At 38.7% G+C, this 17,367-nt stretch overlaps 2 protein-coding genes across 2 annotated transcripts; one reads left to right on the forward strand and one right to left on the reverse strand.

Annotated features, from left to right (window-relative positions):
- The first annotated feature begins 1,006 nt into the window (after nucleotides 1–1,006).
- ric3b (RIC3 acetylcholine receptor chaperone b) lies at nucleotides 1,007–7,255 on the forward strand. The gene is made up of 6 exons (XM_042496457.2): nucleotides 1,007–1,284; nucleotides 2,664–2,890; nucleotides 3,096–3,174; nucleotides 3,853–3,946; nucleotides 4,354–4,484; nucleotides 5,532–7,255. Exons 1-6 carry the CDS (start codon nucleotides 1,164–1,166, stop codon nucleotides 6,011–6,013), a joined length of 1,134 nt encoding a protein of 377 aa, XP_042352391.1. The 5' UTR covers nucleotides 1,007–1,163; the 3' UTR covers nucleotides 6,014–7,255.
- A 167-nt stretch (nucleotides 7,256–7,422) lies between these two features.
- On the reverse strand, nucleotides 7,423–12,826 carry psma1 (proteasome 20S subunit alpha 1). Its single transcript, XM_042496000.2, has 10 exons — nucleotides 12,713–12,826; nucleotides 11,759–11,803; nucleotides 11,543–11,644; nucleotides 10,502–10,605; nucleotides 10,307–10,395; nucleotides 10,087–10,157; nucleotides 9,815–9,944; nucleotides 9,465–9,544; nucleotides 8,148–8,252; nucleotides 7,423–7,721 (listed from the first exon to the last, which is right to left on the reverse strand). Exons 1-10 carry the CDS (start codon nucleotides 12,713–12,715, stop codon nucleotides 7,659–7,661), a joined length of 792 nt encoding a protein of 263 aa, XP_042351934.1. The 5' UTR covers nucleotides 12,716–12,826; the 3' UTR covers nucleotides 7,423–7,658.
- Nucleotides 12,827–17,367: the final 4,541 nt, after the last annotated feature.

Below are 17,367 nucleotides of genomic sequence, written 5' to 3' on the forward strand. Positions count from 1 at the left end.
AAACTACTTAGAGATTCTTCTTCTTTATTTGAAGTACTACTTCTATTCCACTGACATGTCAGAAGAAAATATTGTACTTTTATTACAATGTCTTTAGTTGTTACTTTACTAAGATTTTTTTGTGCATATAACGCATATGGAAAGCTTACAAAATTTGATATTGGGCTCTAAGTAATTGTGGAAGTATTTTTTTTGGTATTTTACAAACCAAACAATCAGTCAATTAATACAGAAAACTACCAGCGCATTAATCCATAATGCCATATTGAAGATAATTCTACACGAATGGTTCAATATGAGCTCCACCTCAACCAGCTACAGCAGTAAAATCCTGCTTTTACATGAATGCATAATAATGATAGAATGTATAATAGTACATATAGCCAGGAAACACTCTGCGTTGAGTAGCTTACTTTTAAAACTTAAAATATATTTTCCTGCATAGTTGACAAAAGTGACATTTTCATGTTCTTTTAGCCTGTTTGTCATGGAGCATTTTTACAGTGTGGTATTGGTACTTTCACTTAACTGACATTTTAAGAATCCGAATAACATTTATTACAGAGTATGTTTTCAAATAAAATCACTTTGCTTTGGTTTTTGGTGCATGGGCCTACATTAAACTTTATTATTCTATTCCCAGTTCAATGTCATTACAGCAAATATGTTACAGTGCTAGTCATTTATTTACCCCCCCAACCAATCAACACCTGAGCCAAGGGGATTCTTTAAATTGTTTTTGCAGCTTTCTATTTTAATGAATTAAAAAAATGTTAGGCCTACTATTTAGTTTTATTTTTCAAATAGCCTACAGCAAATAAATACTAATAATGGCTACATTTGGATTTATGAATATGAAACAACAATCAAATTCATCACATAATATCATTCATCAAATAATTCTTTAAGTTTTTTTCTGACTACAGATGTAGTGTAAACGCTTTGAGGTCGGTAAAAACGTAAAGATGGCACTGTGGTGCCGCGCGGTGGTGAAACGTATCCGTTACACCTGCGGCGCACTTCCGGTCCTCAAGTCTACGAGGAAGTTGAACCGATGGATGAGAATCCGCCAGCCTACGTCTCCTCCGTTTCCTCACCGCAAACCCGTCAGAAATAACCTTTTTATTTATTTATTTATTTTCACTTCCTGATTACCTGTCGGTATGGCGATGTCCACGTTTCAGAAGGTGACCCTCGCGACGTGTCTCGTGCTGTGCGTCGCTCTGCTGCTGCCCAAAATGCTGTTGTCGCGCGGGAGGAAGGATGCTGCTGAGCGGCCGGAGGGTGCGTCACCTTTACACGGTTTCTCGTCATCGTTACCTACATTTTTGGTGGCTTTTCATATGGAACATTTACGATTATAGTTTGTTAGTTTTTGAGGTTGTGATATAAAGTGTAATTATTTCTTCATTTAAGCCACAGTTTGTGCTAAACACGACCGATGTGTCATCCGTCCATGCAGTTACACTTTCTTCCCTGAGGAGGGCGCCAAACACACCTGCTGTCATTTAAAAGATAAATAAAATACACTCAGGTTTTAGTTGAGTTTAAGCAGTACATAAACAGTTATATATAGTTCATAGTTGCATCATATTATTAAGTACACTGAGCTATAATTAATGCAGTCTAATACAACAGTCCTGCAATAAATCCTCCCTTCATTAAGCTTATAGTGTACACGTTTTGCTGAAATTGTTTGAGAGAAGTGCTGATTGAACTGTATAGTACATTTTGGAAGTTGTAGTTTTAGTTGCTGCTGACCTTCAGTGTAAGGTGTTTTCTATGTTCGTCTGTTGGTTCTCAACCTTTTTCCTTTAGGGACTGGGTAAACTGTCTACCCCTGATTAAGTGATATATTTTATGGATATATTTCACATCATATTCAGTGTCTTATAAATAACAGTACAGCACAACTGATACTAAACTGTACAAATAACTCAAATAATGAACACAATAACTGCAGGGAGTTTGTGTAAAATGAGTGATTTGGATTAAGTTTGAGCAGATTATTTGCCCTAAGTGAGAATCAGGACTCCCAAGCTGGGAACCAGTGTATTAGACTGCATTATTTTAAAAAGGTTTAATAAACTTTTGACTTATTGTAAGCAGGCAATTTACTGTATATAAACACTCACTCACAAGTTTATTAGCTACACCCAGATAAAAGTAGCACACGCTACCTTTATTGATAAAAATGGGTTGGAAAAAGTATTAAAAAAAACCTCTGAGTAAAGTGCAATACTATTTAATAACAACAACACAAACTACTACATCCATAAAATGACCATAAACTTTAACCAGCACTCTTTAAAATAAAGTTTTATAACAAAAACTGAACATAATAACCTTAACAAGACATAGGATAGATTCCAGGACTGTTGTGTTACACTGCATTATGCAGAGACTATTAAATTAAAAGATATTTTGTAATATCAATATGCGGTTTTTAGGTTTTATGTACAAGAAAGAAGATATAGTTGTTTTTGAGCACAAGGCCTTCAAACAAGTCACATACACAAAATACTTTTTTGTTCCTGCAGAGTTTCACCAAGAACAGTGATTCTATATTTAAAAGTCAGTTAATAAATAATATCCTGGATATTCATTGATATCATTCTAATTTCCCACTTGACTCCTCCCTACATGTCTTTCGCTCTCTGCAGGTTCAGGTCGCTTCCCTCCCATGATGCACAGACAGGTGGCCCCTGAGGGTCGAGGCCAGAGGGCTGCAGCCTCCAGCTTCTCCAGAGCCCACAACCCAGAGGCCATAGCCAGGGCCAAGGGAGCAGGAACGGGGGCGGGGACTGGGGGCAAGTCCAACCTGGCAGGACAGATCATCCCTGTGTACGGCTTCGGGATCTTACTCTACATCCTCTACATACTGTTTAAGGTAAATATAGATACATGTGTGACAATAACAAGAGTGGCAGCTTCATCAATGATAAACTGTATAAACAGAGTCAAGATTGAATTCTACAGTCGTTCCTGTGAATGTGAAGTAAATGGCTCAACATTGGACGCACTCCGCTGAGGGATTTGTTGTGATGTCTTTTGAGTATTTTCACCTTGTTATTGTTTTTCTATTTGTCCATTAGATCACATCTAAAGGAAACAACAAGCCGTCAGAGAGCAGGTTTCCTTCAGTTCGCTCAGAGAACATGAAGAGAAAGATTAGTAAGTATCCTTCATAGCCGATTATACTTATTCTTTTAGCATTTAGACATCTCATTCAAAAATTAAAAAAAAAAACAACCTTTTTTAATCTGGTAGTGTAAGTATCCACCAAATGAATGTAATGAGATGTTATATTTTAATTTGGAGTAATATTGCAGTCTTAATGTTAACTTTTAATCATTTGTTTTTACATCATTTTGTCCCTGTTATTTATTTATTTTATTCTAGAGACTTTCATTAATTTATTTGTTTAAATCAATTAATGAATGTATTTATTTATTGTATTTTTTCGCATTGCATTGTTTCATTGTTGTAATTTTCTAGTGTTGCAAAACTTTAAAATTGTTTATGTAATCCTTTAAATTGTGTTCGTGGAGCACTTTGGGCATCATGTTTGTATGAAAAGTGCTATATAAATAAAGCTGAGTTGAGTTCACTTTCTGAAGACATAATCTACTGAAGTGGTGCAGTGTTGGTATAATTGGTACATGCATGGTTTAGATATTTTAGTTATTATTATCCAATAAGTGAAAAGATAGGAAAATACCACTGCAAAATAACACTGCATGTGATTGTAATCATCTGAACTTCTCTGCATTGGTCAGTTTTTGATTGTTCTGAAATTTGTTTGAGCTCTGATTGTTTTAAAGTTCTTCTCTGGATTTCATCTCCCTCCAGCTGACTTTGAGTTGGCTCAGCTGCAGGAGAAACTGAGGGAAACAGAGTTGGTGATGGAGAATATCGTTTCCAACGCCCAGCACAGTCCTGACAGGTGGGTGTGTGTCTTCACTGAGGGATCATTTCATCGGTCCACCTTGTCCCTCTCCTCTCCAGACAGCAATGACTTCTTTAATTGAGCTCATTTATTTATTTGTAAATTTAATTACATGTGTGCAATAATCTCTTCCGCAGCAAAGATAAAGATGCACATCGCACTCTCATAAAGTACCGTTGCAGAGATCATTCTGTTGTCACACTTTTATATAATCATCTGTTATTGCTGTGTGTTGGTTGTTTTTAACACTTTCATCTTTTATGTTTTATTGCTGGGAAAAATCAATATGTTTGTATAGTAAAGAAATGTACAGCAAACGCAGGTTAAATGTAAGGTTTTGGAGTGGGGGATGTTCAGGATTGTTTGTTTGTGTGTGTGTGTGTGTGTGTGTGTGTGAGTTGCAGGGTTAAGGGGGTGACGGCGGATCAGGAGGAGAGTCTCCTGCAGCAGCTGACGGAGATCACTCGGGTGATGCAGGAGGGCCAGCTGGTGGAAAACATGGAACCAGAGAAGAAGAACCAGGAGGACTGGGAAGGTACATGATCACTGCACGCTCACCATGGCTGTTTCACAACATTTCACCCACAAGTTTTTTAAAGAAAATTAACAGTAAACATAAAACTATTTTTTCTTTTCTTCTCTGGATAATGTGTTGCCTGCTAACTAGCTGCTGTTTCCCTTCGTCCTATTACAGAATAAACGTAAACTTTAAAGGACAGGTAATGTTTTGTTTGGTAATGGACAGTGTATGTAAACAGGAACAGTTTTCAAGAATTTTAATGCACCAGAAATGAATGGTGCATTCAAGTGTTTGTTGTTAATTTGATTTGCTGTGATTTCACTTTATTATCAGTTTAAAAAAATCTCAAGTATCAACAGTTAAAGTACTTACAAGGCTGACATTTTTCTGTAGGCCAACCCAGGAGGTTAGCGTTCCCCTGGTTCAATTGTCAAAAAGCCTGAGGGATTTTTCCATATGATTTTGGATCATTGCGAAAATAAGCTTTGTGGTAAACAAATGTTTATGATGCCTACACATTTTGTTCAGCAAGATAATCTACTGTGAGAGAGACATCTCTCACAAAAAAATGTTCATAGTGTCACAAAAACAGCCCTGAATTCAGCTTTGTGACGATGCATTTTCCAGCTGATCCAAGAGGGTTTTTAAAGAGCTCACTTAGCTTAAGAAGTAGGAGGATTTTTCTCTACACCAGTGATACTCAACTTGCAGCCCACAGGCAAAATCTGGCCCCTGATAGGGTGCCAGATGGCCCGCCAACCACTTCCTAATTTCCATTAAAAATAGAGTGATTCACACTGCAAATAGTTTTTGTACTTTTAGTATACATAAAGTGCCAGATTGCATAAAACAGTGTAAAAATAGAGCTTATTTATCAGAAACAGTGACAGTGGAAGATCCCCCACACCTCCTGACAGAGGTCCTGGCTAAGCCTCTATTGTCTGAAAATCCTAGAAATGTCCTAAAATCTGAGATTTGTCCTAAAATCTGAGAAACCTCATAAAATCCTAGAAATATCAAGAAAATGGCAATCTGTTTCTGACTCATTAAATGTCTTTAAAGTTTCTGCAGATTATGTGGAGGAGCCTCGGCAGCAGTGGGAACGGTCCGGCTGCTGCTGTCAGCACGGTCAGCAGGACCACAGTCCACAGACGGAGCCCGAGGCTGAGGGGACACGAGCTGACGGAGCCGACCTGGAAAACCTTCCTGAGGACGTTATAGGTGGAGAGACTGCTGAGGGAGCGGAGGAGAACAAGGAGAGAGAGTCTGATTTCACAGCAGGAAGTGAGGAGGATGTGGCACCAGATATAGGCGAGAGGGCGTCGGTGCATGAACACAAGGAGGCGGTGGGTAAAATCGATTTAGGTGTCCCGGTGGAAGACCTGGTTGGAGTCCTCAAGGAGCTGGAGCTAACACTGCAGATGACGTCCGTGATGGAGCAGGAGAAGATGGAGGACCTCACCAGGACGACGGACACAGAAACTTCCTGCAGCACGGTCAGACGGAGGAACAAGAGGAGGAGAGCGAAGAAAGCTTCGCACTGACTCTGACAGGACTGAACTTGAGCCTGGTGTTTCGTGAGGATGGCTTCTTCTTTTAAGTCTGTTCTCATCAGAATTGCAGAGGCATGAAAGTTGGTGAATGCATGGAAATGTGTTGCCAGCCTTGTTCATCTTTACTTGCAGAAGTGAGAAAATGTGTGCACAGGGCAGTTTTTTATCACAAGTATCAGCTTTATCCACTTGCTAGAGAAGAAATAAGAACAGTTAATGGTCAATAGTACCAGTCTGCATAATGTATGAGTTAATAAACCTGTAAATTTGGTATTTTTCAATCTATTTTCCCATATTTTTTAAATTTTGAAACTAGATTTTGAATTGCAGTTTTGAGTGAGAAGGCTGTAACCAGCAGCAAGCAGCGAAACAGGCTGCAATGTAATCTGAGTCCGTCAGGGTAAAAAAAACAAACACTTTTAGTGGATGTAAATTGACAGTGCACAAAGGCCCCAAGTAGTTACATCGCAACTTATTTCGCCGTTTCTGTCGGCAGCCAAGTTCGCTTTTTTTTTGTCTCCATTAGTCACTTTTACGCAAAAATTTGGTGAAAACGAGTTCAGGTTGAAAAATACCAAACTTTCCATTTAAGTTTTTTATTTTATTTAGAGAAACATTAAGATGCTTCTAGGTACATTTGATTTGCTGAAAAGGCAGAACAGCCTGACTGAAGAAATCCAATGTGTAGTTTTTGTTAGGGGAGTGTTGAGTTATACATCATATCCCATGTCTTTCCTCACAATCATGAACCTCTTTATCTATAAAATGACTTCATATCAACCGCTTGAATTAGAGGCATTAGTTATTAGAATGACTGAAGTTTATGAACACCAGAAATAACTAACTTTAGCTTAAATCAGTCAAAGTCACATTATTTCCATCAGTCTAATTGACTGCGGTGGTTGTGCCTTTTTTATCTTTGTTAGAATATGCTTTGATTTAACAAAACAATTCAAATGGCTGTCATTTTTAAATGTCCTGAAAAAGAACTGGGTACAAGACCTATTGGACTTTAATAGATCCCCTGCTGTCTTCCATCGGCGTCTGTGTTGGAGAAATCTTGTCTTCTGTACCGTTAACATTTCAAGCTTTTATCAAACCTGTCTTGTGTTCTAAATTATTTAAAGATTTTTACTTTTATAAACTAAATGTATTTATTTAAAAGCACCTGGATATGCATATCAGTGGCTAAACACTTTGAAGTACTTAAATAAAATGATCTGGGTTAAATTACTCCTTAGTGCTTAATTTAATAATACACACACACAAAAAATATATATATATTAGATATTGTAGATATATTAGACTTGTGAATCTCTCTGCTGTTTGTTACCAGCAATGTTGCTCATCTACATAATGAAAATAGTTTTGTGTATCAAGTAGGCAATAAAGACCAGCAGCACAATTCAAAAAAAGAGTTTATTACTTGTAGAATGGTACACTTTACTCATACAAAAGCAACATCACATTGGTTGATGTTAGCAGAATATTTTGGATAGACAGTTTAGCGAGTGGCACGTCACAACAACTTCTCCCCCTCTCACATTTACTCTGGTGAGTTGCAGTTAAGTGTCAGGTTGGTCTGGGTTTGTGCCCGCCCCCTTCTGATAACAGGAAGTCAATAAACAGGATGGCCTCAGTGCTCCATTGGCTCGTCGGGTGCCTCGGCGGCAGCAGGTTCGTCTGCAGGCTGGGCCACCTGAGACACAAACACGATGGTGGTTTAGTGCACAGCAATCAGAGTTTGTCTAACACTGAAGTTATTTGATAAAAAGATCAAAAACAGGAATTCTGAGGCGTTAGACAGATTAATCTCTAAAGCAAAACTGAAACCTTGGTTTTTTTACAGTTCCAAATTTTGCCCTTACCCCAAAATTTGAGTGTATTTTACAGTGTTCCCCTGGTTAATTATCAAGAGGATGACTAAAGTGAGAACTGGCATTACGTCTTACTAGTTTCTAACTGTTGGAACCTTCCAAAATACAATAAAAACGACAGTTCAGAGGATGCAGAGCTCTAGTTTAGTTTGTAAAGAAGAACACAAACCAAAATAAAATACATTCGTTCCTCAAATTTAAAGAATGAGTCTGAATAGGACTTGAAATCTTTGCACCATCTGCAGTACCTTTCTCTGTGGCCTCTCCTCCAGTCCCTCCAGGAACGGGGCGACATCATCGTCATCATAAATGACGAACTCCATGTCCTTCCCCACAATGCCAATGGAAACATTCTGAAAGAAAGAGAATTAAACCTTAGAAATGGCCTGTATACTGTTACATTTTAAAAGAAGAACACCGCATCCTCAATACGGGTTGGGCTTTGATTACATTTTACAGAATATTTCTCAATGTTTTCATATATGTTACCATCTATTTAGGTTTGCTTTCTGCCGTTGTAAATAACTTCTTGAGAACATTCAAAGAACAAAAACTGATCGTACTAGAAAAAGTACATTTAATTTAGCCATATTTCACCTATTGGTTGAGGATTTGGATTCATTTTGATCCTATAAACACAAATGAATGTGCAGTCATTTGATTGACTGCTCCTCGGGAGGTGACAGTTCTTCTCAAGGTGAAGTTTGTGATTGGAGCGGCGTTACATCTAAATCCACCAATCAACAGGTTCAGGCTGGACCCCAGGACTCTACAAATACCCGGCCAGCCTCATTATCGGGGTGGCTCCGCCAGCCAGTCTTTGTCTTTAGTGACATAGTTTTTTAATCTCGTTAAGTGGTAATTTGTGTTTGATTCGCATTATATTTGAGGCACTGGTGTAACCACGGGTGGTACTGGAGTACCACATTAGTTTTAAAACACTGAATACACACACAACAGGAATGACTTTTGTTAGATACACTTGTTTCAGGGGTGCTGTTTTAAGCTGTATTTCATTTTCACAAAGCCATTTAGGATAGACAGGTTTTTAATTCTGCGTTTGATTTCATTAGATAAGTTTAGTAGATCTTGTTTTGAAGAGCCCTCTTTTTGTTATATTTGTTTGTTTGAGTTAAACAGCACTCAGAAGACATTTCCTGTGTAGTTTTGCCTCACATTTTTGTTTGTCATAATAACCCCAAATGGTCTTAATAACTTAAAATTTACCAAAAACATTTTGTTTTATGTTGCTTCCCCTTCTCTTCACAAGCTGGGTCGTAACACTGGAGTATACACTATATTGATGTGCAGCGCCCAATGTGCCATCTTTCTCAGCTCAGCTTCCTGTTCCACCGGTAGAGACTGACCTTTGGTAGCGCATGCTGTGTAATACAATGCACCACCTCAATGCAGTATCCCCGAATCAGTTCAATAAAAAGGGGAGCATCTGAATTTCTAAATAGTTGGCTATACTGTAATACTGCCCACACCTAATTGTTCTCCTTTGTGCTGGGATTTGTGTGGCAGAGCGTCACATCACACGGGAGAGGAGAAAGCTGGCGTACCTTGGTGGTGAGGTCCTGCTCAGTGGGGAGGGTTTCTCTGAGAGCACGGAGGCCGTGCTGGACCAGCTCATTCAGATTACCTGAGAACAGAACAATTCTTTCTTAATGCCAGTATTTCCATTCCTCAATCGGGTTGACACTGTGAGCATCCATGTTTGAATTATGAAGCTGCTAAATGAGATCTTTGATTGGAATTTTTCAAACAATTTTAAAGCTGTCATCTCACATACAATGATACTGTAATTAGGACATTAGAAGTCCATGAACAAAAATTTCCTTAAACCCGGCCAATAAAAATGCAAAAACATCCATGGGAGAGAACAACACAAGTTTAATAAAGTTCATCTTACAGTCAGAGAACTTTTCCATGCATCTCTCCAGGTAGGTGCGCGCAGACTGAGAGCGTGCTCCGATGGACATGGCTTTGCAGTCAAAGTAGTTGGCTGACGGGCAGGTCTGGAAGATGTGAGGTCCCATGTCCTGGGTGACACACGACAAATCAACAAGAGTTACGGTCCCAAATTTTAAATCCTAAATTTGTAAAACCTTTATTCTTTCACACATGAATAATAGGTGCTTTAGATAAACAAAAGAAGTAAGATATTTGAATGGGCAAACTTACATCATAGCCAGCAATGAGAAGTCCGACACCATAGGGTCTCCTTCCATATCTCTGTGTTGGGATTTGGGTTTCTGAAAGTTTGGTTAAGGATCACTTTTATTTTACTTCACAAAGTATTCACACAAGGAAAACTGGCCAATATAACCACTGACATTGTGATATATCATAACAAACCCCACATTGTAACTGTACAGATTTAAGATAATATTAGTGAGGATACTGCTGCCAATAAGAGAGACGAGACGTGACGTGGGGAGGGGCCTGTCAAAGACAAATCTTGAGTCCAAGCACTCCTGACGCATGAAGTTACTGTGGAGGAGAGGGTGTTAGTATAATTTAGGATTTATTAGATACTATTGATGTTGCAGGTTCACTGAAAAGCTCTATTCAGACCTGCAGGACAGCTGTGACCTACCAGAGCAGTCTGGCATCAGCGGTCAGTCCAGCAATGGAGATGCCGATGTGGTTGTCAACATGGAGGATCTTCTTCTGGTGGGCAGCCAGTTCAGATTGGGCTCTCTGCAGAAACACAAAAACATTTGGCATGATTAATGACTCGTCCTTCAGCTGCTGCTTATCATCTGCTACATACTTTGTTGTATCTTAATGTGTTGTGATATACTTTAATCCTTCATTAAATGTTGAGCTCTTACATTTCTTTCATGGTTTGCTGTGTTACCAAATAAAAAATTGTGTTGGGCAGAAGTTGACATCAGGAGGGAACAAATTTTGGCTTGAAGCATTACTTAAATTGCTACTTTGTCTCCTCCATACTGGGCTGGTACGTCGAGTGTGACCAATGAAACACACGGTTGCTGGGGGCAAATCCCAGTGTAGGTGTATGCTGGTTGATGTTGTCGTCTGGTATGGAAACAGGAGCGGAACTTTGACTGAAGTCACCAGCATTACGCAGTTTGAAACTGCGGATCCTCTCGCTGTGTTGAGACATCAGTGTCTGGAAGGTGTCCTACCTGAGGTAAAGGTGTGTGCTGATGAATCACTGCTATGACAGCTTCCTGTGCAATTGTGGACAAGTAATTGGGGGGATTGAACAGGGGCTTGCTGTATAGCTGCAAGTGAACCACTGCATTAATGTTTTCTTTTGTTTATTTGTTGGTTAGGATTTGGTTTGGCCCACTCCTGCAACCTTTAGCACCTAAGGCGTAGCTTCTCTTGTAATGGGCTTGTGTATTTCTTTGCCTCCATAACCCACTATGGGAATATGTGATTTGCTGTGTTCTTGAGCCCTGCCCAACCTGGTTCTTCCTGTTTGAAGATAATTTTAATAAAGAAATTATTTTTGTAACAAATAAAGATTTGTATTTTTAATATAAAGCTGCTTTACACTGTGTTTGAACCTGTTGTCTGTGGCCACTGTAATAAAGTTAAAGAAGACACACTCCACAGTGTTTTAAGTTAAGAGGCAGATATACAGACAAACACTGAACAACTCTACCTTTAGTGCAACCAGGACTGCATGGGATTTGGATTTCAGTCCTACAGTTGCAGAGCCTTGCTTTACAGCCTCCATGGCATACTCGATCTGATGAATACGGCCCTGCACAAACATGAACATGAGCAATTTTATTTTCATATTATGCAGTGACATGACGGTAAAATATAGACATTTACATTTTTGTGAAGTAAGAGGTTGAGGCAACGAGAGACTGACCTGCGGGCTCCATACTGTGACATCGTTGTCGTACTGATTGCGGAACTAAACACAAAAACAAGCCATCATTTGAAAGTGACATTAAAAAAAAAAACAAATTAAATATCACACGAGGTCTGAGCTTACATAGTTGTCTTGCATTATGAGCGGTTTTCCTCTGTTACAGTCTATTTGTCACGGACTCGGCTCTGTATCCGTCTGCAGCCTGGACGTTTCTAGACTCAGGTTTTAAATTACGGACACGACTGAATAATTGATAAGTCCAGCTTTGTTTAAAGCCAAAGAGAATAATGCAACTAGGCACAAACATCTCACTAGCCAGTGTTGTTCACATCGCCGGGTACCACTTAAAACCTTGTCCTAGCTAGCTGCTAGCTGACACTAGCTGGATAAAATGCCGGCTGTACAAAAGTTTGTAAAATTACTAGTGTGCAACAATTGAATGGACTTCACATTTTATCCGCATTGACTTCACAAAATATATTATCTGAATCTGAAGGCAAAGGCCGGTGAGCTGGGGGAAAACGAAAGTAAACGACATGATACTTCAATTTGATGCTAACGTCGGCTAGCTACTTAGCTTTAGCCTACTAACTATCTAGCCAGCGACGCATTCAAACTATCAGGGCACTGAAATTTAAGCAAATCGAGTTCCATAAAGACTGTTTAGTGTGATAGATTCTGGTAAATATTAGTCATGAATCATTTTTTGGACACACGTTATTTATCCGGCATAATGTGGCTAACGCTAGCAGCAGCTAACGGTGTTTTGCTTACTCACAGTGCAGCCAAAACTTAGCTAGCTAACAGTAGCTTCTGTAAGTAAATTAACCCCGCTTTCAACGTTTCCTAATAAATTACACAACGTGAACACGTCGTGTAAGTTAATTACAATGTAGAAATATTATATGTTGCTTATTTTATGAACGTATGTCCAATTTCATTCATATTTACCATGTCTGCGTTAGAAAGAGTCTCGTTTCCTCCGCCGGTGGTGTGATCCGAACTTGATTTGTTTTCCTGGACGCGACGTCAGGGAAAAAAAGTAGAGCCCTGATTTCAACAAAGTGATCGACTGAATGAAGATGTGGATGCAAAACAGAAAATAAATTAAAATAAAATGAAAATAAAAACTGCGATATTTTCATGACATTTTGCTGTTTCAAACTATACATTTTAAAATATAAATAATCAAAACAGTCAACTCTTTCAGTAAAGAAGACAACATATCAAAACCCTTCAACAGCACAAATGCATTTTTAAAATTTCGTTTCATTTCAGAGAAAAAGTACTATCATTATACACAACTACGATTTTACAGTTTTGCATTTTAAAGTGTGAATCTATTTAGGCTAGTTATACGCCTATTTAATAATAAAGAAATATGGATTTTGTGTAAATCTAGTGACAAAGAGAGAGGAAGGTTAATTATTTTCAGCAGTAATGAGTGCTCCACGCAGGCCAGCCATCAGGAATTATGGACAGGTGGACACACTTTTATACTCTTGCACCATCAGTGGTGCTTAGACCTTTGCATGGACCCCCCTAGGCCTTGGGCTGGGATCATCTGTACTTTTTAGCGCTCTCTGACTGTGACCCATATGTACACCGTTAGGAGGAACATGGGACTAAAGTACAGTTTAAAGTAATTTTCTCCCTGTTTGCTCCCCGATTCTTGCCTTTGTCTTCTTTGCACTGACCGCACAGATGCAGTTTTTGTGCATGGGCACTAGGCGGCAGCAATAAATTAGAAGTCCCCGTGGGTGCACTGCCCTCTGATTGTGGACACGCAATTCTGTTGCAGAAGTATGGTCCTGGATGGATGACAAATTGTACCATAGACGATAATGGTGGCTATTTTTTTTTAAATTTTATATACTTTAAAAATATTTATTTAACCTATACAACAACTTAGTGTTCTTGTAGTCACGATTCATGCTGGAAAACTTTAATGCACAAGCTGGAGGTAAATTAATTTGCGCATAAATCAAAATATGCAACAGTAAGTTGAATTAATGCCATTCCAATTGACATTTTCAGAATTGCGTGTGATTTAAACATCCCCCTTCTTATTCCCCAAATAACTGATAATTAATTACTGGAATATACATTTAGTATGATGCTTAAATAAACAATAACAGCAAAAATGTAGTAAACTTAAAATTCAGGAAAGCTAAAAAGCAGCAGTCCATGTGCTGTCTGCTTCTTTAAAGGTAAATGCCACCCATTTTAATGAATAATTCACATTATTTCTGCATCACAGACCACTTCAGTCAATACTTCACATCCACCGAGCTTTTCTAAAAGCTAGAAACTTGAGAAGTAACAAATGACCTTTAAAGCAGAGTGGAAGATCCGAGTCTCTCCACAGACAACCACGTGGACTATGTTGAGGTCTAAAATCAGGTTTACATACAGCGAGCTATACTAGAATATTAATTTGTCACAGTTTGACAGAGTCAGCATCTTATTTATTATATATGAAGCAGCTGCCGAGGAGTTTCCTCTTGATATCTATCTTTTGCAAAAGTTCAGAAAAAACTGTCTTTGCCCACAGAAATGAGATGTTACTTCTTTAAATGATAATATTCCTCTCACAGGTATGAAACAGTTTTGATGAATATTCTTTTTACTGGCCTCACAGAAATTGAACCTTGTAAAAAGCCTTTAAAGTCTTTTGTCTTTATTTGATTCTTCGTGTTTCTTTATGATGAATTACAAATTTCAACCAGCATTTGTTGCAGCCTTTAGGAAAGCATATTGTAAATGTCCCTTAAAAAACTTAAAAGAACAAGAGTCCAAACTTCAAATGTCTATATCTTTTTTTTTAAATTTAAAAAAAAAAAAAAGTCATATTATTGGTTTAAAAATGAAAAGATAATATCACATAAAAAACACGTAATAAGGTTACGAGACTGGACACTGAGCACCATGGGAACATTAGAAGTCACTGATGGGGTGGGAAAAAGGTAGGGAATTCATGATATAACTTATAATTTTAGAGAATGGAGTTCAGTGTTTGTATTGGACTTTATGTTGTTTATGCTGATATATTATTTCTTCTAATATGCCTTAATCATTTAATAGTTCAGAATCTACTGATTTAGACACAAACAATGATGCTAATGTTACTGAATCACAGAAAATGAAAGTATATAAACGCATGTACTGTATTTCAGTACAATTTACAGGCTGTGCTGTGTATTTACTGCTTTTTACTTATACTCCACTACATTAAGGAGCCATTTTGCATGTAAGGTGCTGTTCTGCTGTTGATACTTATGTACTTAAATTCATCTACACCTTGGCCCAGTGTGTAGGATTTAGGGGGATATATTGGCAGAAATGGAACATAATACTAACAGGTGTATAATCACCTGAAACTAAAAATGATGTTTTCATTACCTTAGAACAGTCATGCCCAAAGTCCGACCCAGAGGCCAATTGTGTCCCCCAGACTGATTTTAAATGCCCCCCTGCTTGTCTTTAAAAATGTACTATATAATGAACACAATATTGGTTAATCAAACAAGATCACTTTGCATTTCCTTTCATTCACCTCATGATGGCAGGGCAATCATACAGCTGGGAAAAATGCACCAAGTAGAAACTGTATAGGCAAAACTAATGGACAGAGGGTGAAAAGCAAACTAACCGATGTCTAATGCCAGATATTTCCTGCAAGCTGGCAGACACAGCCACAGCAAAAAAAGCATAAAGCTAACAGAGAGGACTGCTGCTTTTCAGGAGCAGTGGAAAGTTGAATAGTTTTTCACTTTAAAGATGAAACAGTTTGTGTTATTTGTATGCTCCAGCTATTCTCAAATGATCTAATCTGCCTCCCATTCAAAAGTTTGGACACCCCTGCCTTAGAATGAGCTGTTCATATCTAAAATCCAGCAGCTCCTCTTCCACAGAGTCAGCCATATTGTTTCTAAGACACCCAGAGTGAACAAACCAAACACTGGCTCTAGATTAGGGTTGCTCCTTATGTCCTACCTTCTGCGACGTTAAAACAGAGGTTCCAAAAAATATAAGAGAGTTTGAAATAGTTATCATTTTTTTCAATAACCACATGAATGCAGCTGAAATTTGTGTCACTTTTCAGTATGCATTTTGCACTGTGCATCATGACAATTGCACACACTAAATAACATTTACTGGGGGAAATAAATCTTTATCCTATGATTAAAAAATAAATCAGTCATGAATATGTTTAAATGCGTAATTTAACTGTGTGCATAAAAAAAATAGTTTTAATATTAAGTTTAACTCACTAGTATTTATGGTGCCAACTAAGGTTTTATCGACTTGTCAACGAATCACGCACATCCCTTCTCGATATAGGGCCACAATTTGGGATTTCTGCGTCAGCCACTGATGTGGAGAAAACTTGTGCTTTTCATAAAAAGTAAAAGATCTTAAATATTTAATATTAATTGATTACAGTAAAATAGTTAGTCACTAATGGCACAGTAGAACAGCTCAGCAGGTGGGTCAGTGCTGACAGGTGAGTTTCACCAGTGAGCCTGTTATGAGTGATGTCTTTCACATGTACTGTGACACCCGAGTCTTCCTACCGCATGCATAGGTACCATATATTCTCTACAATCAACATATTCTAGGCTATCCTGGTTTATGAACTGCAATATAGACATTTTTAACTTCTCCAGTCACTTCTCTGCAGTCAGAGAAAAATACCCACTGATAGTGTCATCCTCTCTTACATCCAGCTCTGTGTCTGCTTTTAAGCTTTTTTTCCCTGTGTTAATGATATCTGATGTACCCTTGATCCAGGAGGAGTGGGGGGCTGGGGGGTGAATTAGTAGGGCTGTGCTGACGAGCTCTCCTCCTCTGCCAAGGCAGCGGCAACACGGCGGCAGCCATTACATCAGCGCGCCAACCTCCTCCTTTGTGATTGAGATTGTAGGAGCTGTGCTGAGCTCAGCAGGGTTTTTTTTTCTTTCCTGAGGGCCTCATTTAACTCTGCCAAACGGCTCCCCGTTTAATTTTTCAAATGGAGAGTAGCCTGAGTCACTGTGTGATGGGTCCAAGCCACACTTTGGACTCTGCGCTTGCACGTGGTGGCGGGGGGAGAGGGAGTAGAAGAGAGTGTGAGTGCTCCGGTTCTTCTACCCATTCATGGTTTTCAGTTTGTTGTAATCACACTGGGGGAAGAGAGGACTCCTAGTGTCATGAGTCTTTGTTTCTTTGAATAATGTCTATTGTTTTATGTGATGGTATCAGCAGAGATTTCTTTTTTTTCTCTTACTTTCTTGTTGCTTTTACCTGAGCTACAGGCTGACACTTCCTCATAAATGATGACAACACATCAGCCGTGCATACCTTTACTTAATATAGACCCTGAGTGGCTAAAAATTGCACAATCCTTGCTAAAAATAGGTCAGCGATGTGTTTCTGCCTGGAAAATGACTGGACTAATAGGCGGGAGAGGTGGCAGCTCTGCCAAGGTTGCATTAAGCTGGCAGCGTTCCTATAACAAGGCGGGTCAGGGGTCACCAGCAACACGACAAAGAAAGGAAAGCCATCTCAGCCCCTCCCAGCTATACTTTTTATGAATGCTATATGTCGTCATTGACGTTAACGCT

The sequence above is a fragment of the Plectropomus leopardus genome, chromosome 7 (genome assembly GCF_026936395.1).
Source record: "Plectropomus leopardus strain MGB_pleo_1.0 chromosome 7, ASM2693639v1, whole genome shotgun sequence".
Taxonomy (NCBI): Eukaryota; Metazoa; Chordata; class Actinopteri; order Perciformes; family Serranidae; genus Plectropomus; species Plectropomus leopardus.

Excerpts from the sequence above, each read along its gene's own strand:
- psma1 (XM_042496000.2), bottom strand. Across the intron at positions 10,158-10,306 it reads CGTCTCTCTTATTGGCAGCA|AAACCCAAATCCCAACACAG; the intron begins GTATCCTCACTA and ends CCAAACTTTCAG. Across the intron at positions 8,253-9,464 it reads AGCAGGACCTCACCACCAAG|AATGTTTCCATTGGCATTGT; the intron begins GTACGCCAGCTT and ends TCTTTCTTTCAG.
- ric3b (XM_042496457.2), top strand. The coding sequence starts at position 1,164 with ATGGCGATGTCCACGTTTCAGAAGGTGACCCTCGCGACGTGTCTCGTG. Across the intron at positions 2,891-3,095 it reads TCCTCTACATACTGTTTAAG|ATCACATCTAAAGGAAACAA; the intron begins GTAAATATAGAT and ends TTTGTCCATTAG. Across the intron at positions 4,485-5,531 it reads GAACCAGGAGGACTGGGAAG|TTTCTGCAGATTATGTGGAG; the intron begins GTACATGATCAC and ends ATGTCTTTAAAG.